At 40.5% G+C, this 9,099-nt stretch overlaps 1 protein-coding gene across 1 annotated transcript in view; it reads right to left on the bottom strand.

Moving 5' to 3' along the window:
• Positions 1-3,822: 3,822 nt before the first annotated feature.
• Frzb (frizzled related protein) overlaps positions 3,823-9,099 on the bottom strand; it is a 32,414-nt gene continuing 27,137 nt past the window's right edge. The window contains exon 6 of the mRNA XM_028763079.1: positions 3,823-5,124. Within this exon, the coding sequence (XP_028618912.1) occupies positions 5,014-5,124 (111 nt within the window). The 3' untranslated portion in view covers positions 3,823-5,013. The remainder of the gene's footprint in view (positions 5,125-9,099) is intronic.

Below are 9,099 nucleotides of genomic sequence, written 5' to 3'. Positions count from 1 at the left end.
TTACCTTGAATACTGGTTTTCAGCTATTGTTTGAATATAAAATGTCCCCCCCCACACACGTTCACATAGCTCATGTCCCTAGCTGATGACAGCATTTCGAGACATGATGAAAACTTGAGGAGGTTGGAGGTAGCTGGAAGAGGTAAGTCACCAGAGGTCCCCCTTTGATGGTAATAGTCTCTGTACTTTCTGTCTACTATGAAGTAAGCAGCCTACCCCCTGCACACGATCCCACCTTGATGTTCTGCCTCACAATAGATCCAGAGTCAATGAAGCCAAGAATAGAATGTCTGAATGTCTGAAATGAGGTTCAAATAAATCCTTTTTCCTTTTCAACTGTTCCCTCAAGAAGTCTGGTTACAGTGACACTGATACGCAGAGATGCAACCTCCAAGAAGCTATGGTTTCCATAGAAATACCCAAATGATGTAGAAATAGGCATTAGAATGAATCCAATCGGCTTTATTTCTGAGTTTTATCTACCATTCAGTGTGAAGGACTACTTTGTTCCCTATCTCACAGACTAACATCGCTAGCTATCCCATGCTTCCCACTCCACTCATCTTGCAGGAAAGCACAAAGCCCAGACATAAGTGATAGCATCCACCATGAGTCTATACAAATATCTGACTACAGTGATGTCTCATCCTCCTGTCCCTGGGGTTAGTGTAAAGTCCTTATCCTCACATCCCTTCATTTCTGCATCAGCCTCTTCAACAGTCCACACTTCCTTTCCTTTTAGACAACTTGGCCTGAAGTGTCACATCCTTTCCTTTGTGGGCCAACAGTTCAAGCTTGTGGTGCCCACCAAGCAGAAACCTGATGTTTGCATTTTATCCAGAGAAAAACATCTTTGTTTTACAATGACATATTGACTGTGTCATAATAAAAAAAAATACTTCAGGAATGACAAGCTGGGAAAGCCGGCCATATGGAACAGCTTCTTTTTAGATTATGAGGGCCCTGGCTGTTCAAGGTATAAAGGTAATGATCTCCCTAGGATATGACCGTCCCTCCCTTTTGGAAAACAGCCATTGAGTTTTCTATGCAGCAACCATTGTCCTTGACTTCAGCCTTCCTCCAAGCCTTGCCAAAGGCTTGGAACTTCAGACCTTTTCCAAATTCAAGCAAAGACAGAAAAATAACCATTTCCCAACTCAAAATCACTTATCTTTAAGCTACCAATGTCAAAAGAATCACTTGACTTATTTACCTGACTAGAACAATTCCACTAAAATTTTGACTTCAGGGTGGGGTGTGAGGGACACCTAAATAGGCACAATGACAATATTTTGGGGCAACTTTGGGACGACACGGCATAGACTTTCTGACAGCGTTGGGTGATCTTCCATTTGCTTTGCACTGTGCTTTTGGAAACAATATTAAAGTACATTTACATTTTTATTACCATGGAAAACGTCCAACTTGGGAAATAAGATGAAGAGATTCTAAAGCCCCTCTCTGCCACTTACAATGTCTGAAGTGCTGAATCTTCAATTCACCTATGAAGTGGGAATCACACCATAAACTTTTAAGGCACCAACAGGACATGTGTAAGTGTTTTGTATAACTTCTAGCCACTGCTAGACAGGACCCCAAGGAGATTCCCATCAAAGGTATGAGTACATTATTTTTGTTATTTGGCAATGTGGATGCAGCTGGGAACCATATACTTTAATTCTCTAGGCTACATTTTAGTGACACACTACTAAAAGTCTGGGCTTGGTTTTTTACCTTTTTCCTTAGTGCTTTTTTTTTTATTCTGTATTAAAACGTTAAAATCCATAGGGCTAAACAATTACGAGCCTTGAAATGCTTTTTAAGAAGTCATTTTACTGTTGAAATGTAATAGCAAATAATTTCTTGCAGAAGGCAATAAGCAGAGCTATTTACTCACAGTGATTGTAACTCTTGTATTTGACTTTGTAATAGGTTCCAGATGTGGAAGGACATGGGATTGTCCCACTCCACCCCCAATGCTCAGAGGACCATATGGCACCGAGTCAGATTACACTACATACAACACAGTCTCATTCTCATGGATCCATGAAAAAGAAAATACACGTTTGCTGCTCATTTTTGTTTGTTTGTTTGTTTGTTTGTTTGTTTGTTTTCTGGTTCATTCGGCATGCGTATGACTGTTTTCCTGTTGTGCTGGGTGAGAAAACTAGAATCCTGAAGGTGAGCAAAATTTTCTTAAGAAAATTTCAATTGACTTTAAAGGTATCAAGTTTTACTAACAAGCATGTATGTTAAATGTGTAGTGGCTTTTTGTTGTTTGTTTGTTTGTTTTTCAGTGTTGCCCTGGCTATCTTGGAACTCATTCTGTAGAGCAGATTAGCCTCAAACTCAGAGATCTGCCTGCCTCCCCCTCCCAAGGGCTGAGATTAAAGGAGTGTGCCTCTACCTCCCAGCTTTTAGTGGCTTTCAAGGTGAGCATAAAGGACCTGCAGAGAGGCACTAGTGAGACGTATATGACAATGGCGGAGTGCACTCTACATAGAAATCTGTCATGATGAAGTCATGCATCCCTCCAAGATGTCTGCACAGTTTGTTAGTGAAGATGGTGAAGCTGCCAAACCGTAAAACGGCCATGTACATAGTTCACAGGTGCTGTCCCGTTCAAAATGTTCAAATAAATGACGAGTCTCATACAGACAAACAAGACCAAACAAGAAGATTGAAATGGAAGGTAGTCGAAACTGTACTTAATCTCAGAGACTGCCTCCTTTATCTATGAGTGCAATTGTGTATGAATTACATCTATTATATGGGAAATTCCTACACTAAAAACAAATGTTTTCCCATCTATTCACCTAAACAAAACACCTACATACAGGTTCTCGTTTATATAAAGATATTTTATCACTGGCTGAGGATGTAGCTTAGTGTAGGTAGATATAGATGACAATGTGGATAGAACACCTATCTAGCATTCATAGGGTCTGCTTCTATCTTTAGGACCATAAAAAAGGAAATAAATATACCGTAAAATTTTCATCACTTAAAATAGCTTCAAGTATGCCCTGGAAACACTGATGGCATGTTTGTGATTCCAGATGCCAGATCCTTTAAGTCTCCTGTTACCAAGTCCTGCCCCTTCTGCAGGGACAGACGGACGGACGCCATAGAAGCCCTGAGGAAACAGAACAGGACAGGTGTGTTCATCCTGGGAGCCCAAGGCCAAGACAGATACCCTGGGAGAGATTGGAGGCTAGCATCCTTAATGCTGCACTTCCCTCCCCCTACCCCTTACCTCAGCATCCCCAGTGCAGCACTCCTCGATACCCAGTGACACAAAACTCACCTCGAAGGGATAACAGCAACACCTAGGAAAAGACACCCCTGTCCCAGCGTCAGAGGACACAGTACAAAGTACCTGAAAGCAACCACATAGTAGATCCAAGCCTGTGCTGTCCTCCTAGAAACAAACATGGAAGTCTGTTTCTAAAATTGGGAGAAATATTGGTGTTTAGGGCTCATTGGAATATGAGGGTGTTTTTTTTCTTCCAAAAGAAAGAATGTAGATGAGTTATTAATTACCAACATAGGAAATCTCCACTCGAGAATGAATTTCATCCATGCATGGCTGTTCTTACAGAAGGAAACATGGCACTGCTTGCTTCATACATGTTTTATTTTCAGCACAATGAAGCTTAGGAATCTGGATCTACTACTACCACATGTGTAAAACTGCAGGAAATGAGACTTTCAGGTGATGGGCACATGCTCTAACGATCCTTGCTGCAGGAAGGAGGAAAATGCATCATGGGTTCCCCATGGGCTGTTGGGGGTCTCACTACAGCGTGAGTAAGAAAAATATTTTTGTTGTTGTTGTCTCTCCTGACAACCATAATTCTTTTTATTAGACATTTTGACCGAGCATTAAACAGCACAAATTCAAATCGTAATGTCTAGACCAATGAGCCTAGTCAACTCTAGTAGAGTTCCACTTGGATGTACAATGGCTTAAACCCACTCCCCCAAAATACAGACATACACACAACAAAAACCAAAATCACAAGCCCAAAACAAAAAGAAGAAAAAAAGAAAACAAATGTGCACATTTCACTGTCCTGTAAACTAATAGTCTTTTATAGAGTTACATACCTCTTTAAAATAACACCCTAGTGTACACACATGCTTAATTTAATACTTTCTTTTCTTGATCAATACAACTAGTCAAATTTATTTATGAATGGAGAGGGAGCATCCAACAATGGGTTTGATTCAGAAGGAAGCAGAGCTATAGTGATAACAACAGAAGTCTAGCTATAAGTTTTTCTCTAACGTTCATTAATACATTTATGAACAAATCAAAAACTTTGCAAGAAGAACACTGCTGTTAATGGCTCAAGGGCTACTGATTCCAGGTTGCCCCTTAACCAGGCAAAATATTCTTTTCTTGGCTCCCAACACTATTTATTTTGCTGCCTGCCAATCTTGAAAATAATTCATGCTGTGTGGCATTTTCTCATAAATGCTTCCTGGTGTTGCGCTGCTCTGCTTGTGCAGTGTCTGATTTCAAACTGCCATTCTACCTTTATAAACATTTAGAACTTTCACAGCATGAAGGAAATACCCAAAGGCATACAAACACAGGGCTGCGAGTACAGCAGCAGAGTCTGTTTTACAGCAATATCTAGTTCTTGAGATATTACTAAGATTCTCTCTTTACGTCAAATATTGCATTCTCAGTTGGGGCACAGAACACCAAATTAAAACCCGGGGAGTCCAGTACAGAGACTTTACCATCAACAAATTTAATTTATTATTCTGGTTTTGAAAGAACAGTTCCCACATGATTGGTGAAACAGAATATATAGCATGTTTAAGGATCTAACCCCAGGCCATTAAGAAGCGGGAGAAAAGGAACCGGAACTGACATCAATCGCCACGCGATATCTGTGGTAAAGACAGGTCGGGAGCGCAACCACGCAGTTTTCCTTTGGTAGTACAGCAACGCCAGTCTTAGAAGGGAGTCCGTGGGTGTGGCCTTTTACTTTTCAGGATTTAGCTGCGTGCTGGCCGGGGATTAGAGTTCCTGCCAGACTTCTGATTCTGAGTGGAATCGCTAGCATCAGTTTTACCCAGTCCAAGATGACGGAGTTTCATATCCCAGCGCTATGAAATGTAAAAGAGAGAACAGTCACATGGATACAGCACATAGAGCGTTATTTCTGTGATGCTGTCAACCGAGGGAGAATCCAGAGTCAGATCTCTAAAGTGTTTTGCTACTTTTCCAAAAGTTCAAAATCTCTATCCAAGGATAACAATGATGCTGCATAAACACAATGCTCTGATTTCAGAAACCACAACGGAGACCATCTCATCTATAAGATATTCAAGGATGCCATCGTACCAAAACATAGAACTAAAACTCCATGTCTGTAAATGAAACAAAAGTCAGCAGTATCTGTACATTCCGAATTTATATTCAAGTGGAAGATTTATGTTGACAGTTTGAAAGAAAGACTATGTCTCATCATTTTCTTAAGACTAAAGCAACATAACCTTTTAAAAACTACTTGAGTGGTTGGGGAGATGGCACATGTGCAAGAACCTAATGTTTGGTACTCAGCATCTGGGTGTACACCTACAGTCTCAGTGCTGAGAGAGCAGCAAGCTAAGGGGCACAGATGGGCAGGTCCTACAGTTCCGTAGTCAGTGAGTCTAGCTTGTGAGTGAGTGTCAGTTTCAGGGAAAGACCTTGTCTGGAAAAGTGAGGTAGAGAGCAATTGAGGAAGCCCCCACCAGTGACTTCCAGCCACTGTATGAACATTCACCAGCATGCAAAGCTCATATGCATGAACATGTGTACACACGTGTACAATATCTATCAATGACTTCCAGCCACCGTATGAACATTCACCAGCATGCACAAGCATGTATGTATGAACGTGTACACACACACATACACAAAGTTAGCTGATTTAATTAGTGAAAACATAAAGGGAAAATGGTGTCTCTGAAATATTTTTCTAGTATTTACCAATTCCAGCAAAACCACAAGATCCTGCCCTGCCACAGGTTTTACAATGCATGCATTGTGGGGTTTTTTATTGTTGTTGTTGCATGCATTTTTTTTTAAATAAGAAAAGTCACATTTACTTGAATTTCATATGAATGATGTCAACAGTGTTTGTGATACAAGAAATCGAATGGATGTTACATGGTGAAAGTGTACGAGGTGATAAGAGCATCTGTACTTGACAAACTTCAGTGAACATAGAAATCATCAGAGGACCTTGCTGAGAACAGCTTCCTATTCATCAACTCTGAACGGAGTCCATGATTTTTCACAGGTAAGGAGCTCCCAGATGATCCTTGGCCTGCTGATTCAATGACCTCACTTTAAGTAGCAAAAAGCTAATGTCAGATGGCCCAAGTTCTGATTCTGACTCACTAGTTAATCATACAAAGCTTCTGGACTTAATCGGTGTTTTTATTGTTTCTATACTGAGATTAATAACTAATAATAGGATTATTATGAAGATTGAAGAATAACAAAGTGCACAAAGTCAGTTGCTTATTACTAGTTTTTCTATTAAAGTATATCTTTATCTTGGCTGACTTTATTGTACAATAATATTCATATTTTTAAAAAATAATCTGGTTCTTAACTCTCTCCAAGGTAATTCAAATATCTTGAACAACTGGCTGTCATGGAACATAGACAAACAATCATTTACATAGGAGAATGGTTAAAAGGGCTTTCTAAATGGCCTTCTACTCAGAGAAAGATCAGCTGTAAAGAGCAACTTTGATTGAATTTAAAAAGTAATGTCCTCCATAAGAGTCTTTTAAACATTCCTGAGTTAACTGAAAAGCTATAGTAAGTATGCTAATAATTCCAACCAGAACAGATTTTCTTCCCAAGTTTCTGGCTCAGAGCATAAACCTGAATTAAAGATTGGCCCACTGAGTCTGGAGAGATAGCATAGTGGTTATGAACACTTGCGTTATGAACACTTGCTGGAGCCAGGGTAGTGATGGCAGCAGTGCCACACCTTTAGTCCCAGAACTTGGAGGCAGAGGCAGGGCAGATCTGAGTTTGAGGACAGCTTGGTCTACAGAGTGAGTTCTAGGACAGCCAGGGCTACACAGAACTGTCTTAAACCAACCAACCAACTAACCAACCAACCAACCAACCAACCAACAAACAAACAAACAAACAAACAAAAAAGAACACTTGCTGGTCTTGCAGAGAACCAGAGGTTCCCAGCACCCAAGTGACAGCTCACAAATATCTATAACTCCAGTTCCTAGGGATCCCACACCCTCTTCTGGCCTTCTTGGGCACGAGGCACTTATGCGTAGACATACATACAGACAATACTCATACATATAAAATGAAAACGTAAGAATCTTTTTAAAAAGAGGAACCTCAGAAAAGAACTGGGAGCAGTGGTACATTAGTATAATAAAAACACCAGTACAAGGGGACTACAGAGAGTTTGAGGCCAGCCTGTGCTACATTGCAAGTACAAGTTCAGCAGTTCAGCCTGTGCTACATCACAGGTACCAGTCTAGCCTGTGCTAAATTGAAAGTATCACTCCATCCAGAGCTGCATAGCAAGACAGTGCCTCAAAACAAAACAAAACAAAAAGACGATTATTTAAGTCACTGGTTCATTGTTTCCCATTAGTGTGTTTAAATTCAATCTGAGAATATCAGTGATCTCATAAAAACTATGATTTCCCTGAAGGAAATAAATTCACCATGCTACAAAACAGGACAAGCCATGCCTCCCAGTGGAAATATAACCTCCAAGGCTTGTCACACAACAGCAGAGGTGCTGAAGTTCTTCCAACTGGTACAAGAATTTAGGACAAATTCCTATTCTGCGCTCGGAAGCAGGAAAACAGACTTGAAAGGCTGAAAGGACATCCTAGTATTCTGAAGGAGAGCCACTTCTCCACTGATAATTAAATACCAGGTTAATTGGAGAGAGATGTGAACAAAAAACACTCACAGTCAGCATTTGAAATGCACCTCACTTCTGACAAAAAAGCACTGGGGACAAAGGAACTTAGTAACGATAGTTTCTATGAAACCATGCCCTCCACATTTCTGCAGGTCACTTCAACTCACATGTGTCTGCGACACTGAGTGCCAGACGTACAAGATGAACTGCCTCAGGGTGTTTAACTTACCCTGGAAATGCGGCCCAGGCCCTCCAGCTCTCAGAGGAGGATGTATTATGTTTGGTACAGTTCCCACTCCCGACCCGCATCCCCAGCACACATCCTAAGAAATTCTTCTGCCTCCTATGCATTTCCACCACTCACTCTTCTCTTTGAGAACGATGTTCTAGTGTAATAATAAGAAATGAAAAAAATCTTTTCTACTGAGTAATGTACTACTTGATATACATACATATGGTCTAGGATCTTAATATAAAATATTAAAGCCACATCACTGTTTTAAGCACCCAGTTTGGTGTAATCTCTTCTACACTTATGACTGTAGCAGTATCTTCTTCATAGGAGTCCGTGTCTGTACATTGGACACCATGGTATTTTTCTATCCAGCACTAATTTTTCCCCCTTCTCATAGAAGAGCACTTTGTTTAGAAGCAATATAAACCCTATTCCCTGCTTTCCCAACTGGAGATAGATAACACTCCTGTTCTGATCAAAAGTTCCATGATAAAGTTTCTGGATAGAGTTCTTGAACATCTATGTTCAACTCCTCGCTTCTTTCTGCCTGGAATGATACATGATGTTGGTGGCAGAACAGTCCTGTGTGACTTCTACTAAACAAGAAGATGGAAGCAATACCCTACCATGCCCGAGCCATAAGCTGTCAGAGGCTGGCGCTCGAATGCTAGCATGAAGCCAGCCTGTCGTGGTTGGCTAACTACAGGCAGTTTCCCAAGAAGTTAAGGCAATCACAGTTAGAGCTTTGATACATGTAGAGGAAATTCATTCCATAAATGAATAGACATTAAAGATAATTTCAGTTCTCAGAATATTCATTATGTGTCTAGGCATGTGTTTGTGTATATGTATATGTGTATGTGTGTGTGTGTGTGTGTGTGTGTGTGTGTGTATGTGTATGTGTATGTGTATGTGTATGTGTATGTGTATGTGTAT

Source organism: Grammomys surdaster, unplaced genomic scaffold, assembly GCF_004785775.1.
Source record: "Grammomys surdaster isolate TR1022 unplaced genomic scaffold, NIH_TR_1.0 136, whole genome shotgun sequence".
NCBI lineage: Eukaryota > Metazoa > Chordata > Mammalia > Rodentia > Muridae > Grammomys > Grammomys surdaster.
Note: the sequence above shows the minus strand (reverse complement) of the source record. Positions and strands in the feature narration are given on the sequence as shown.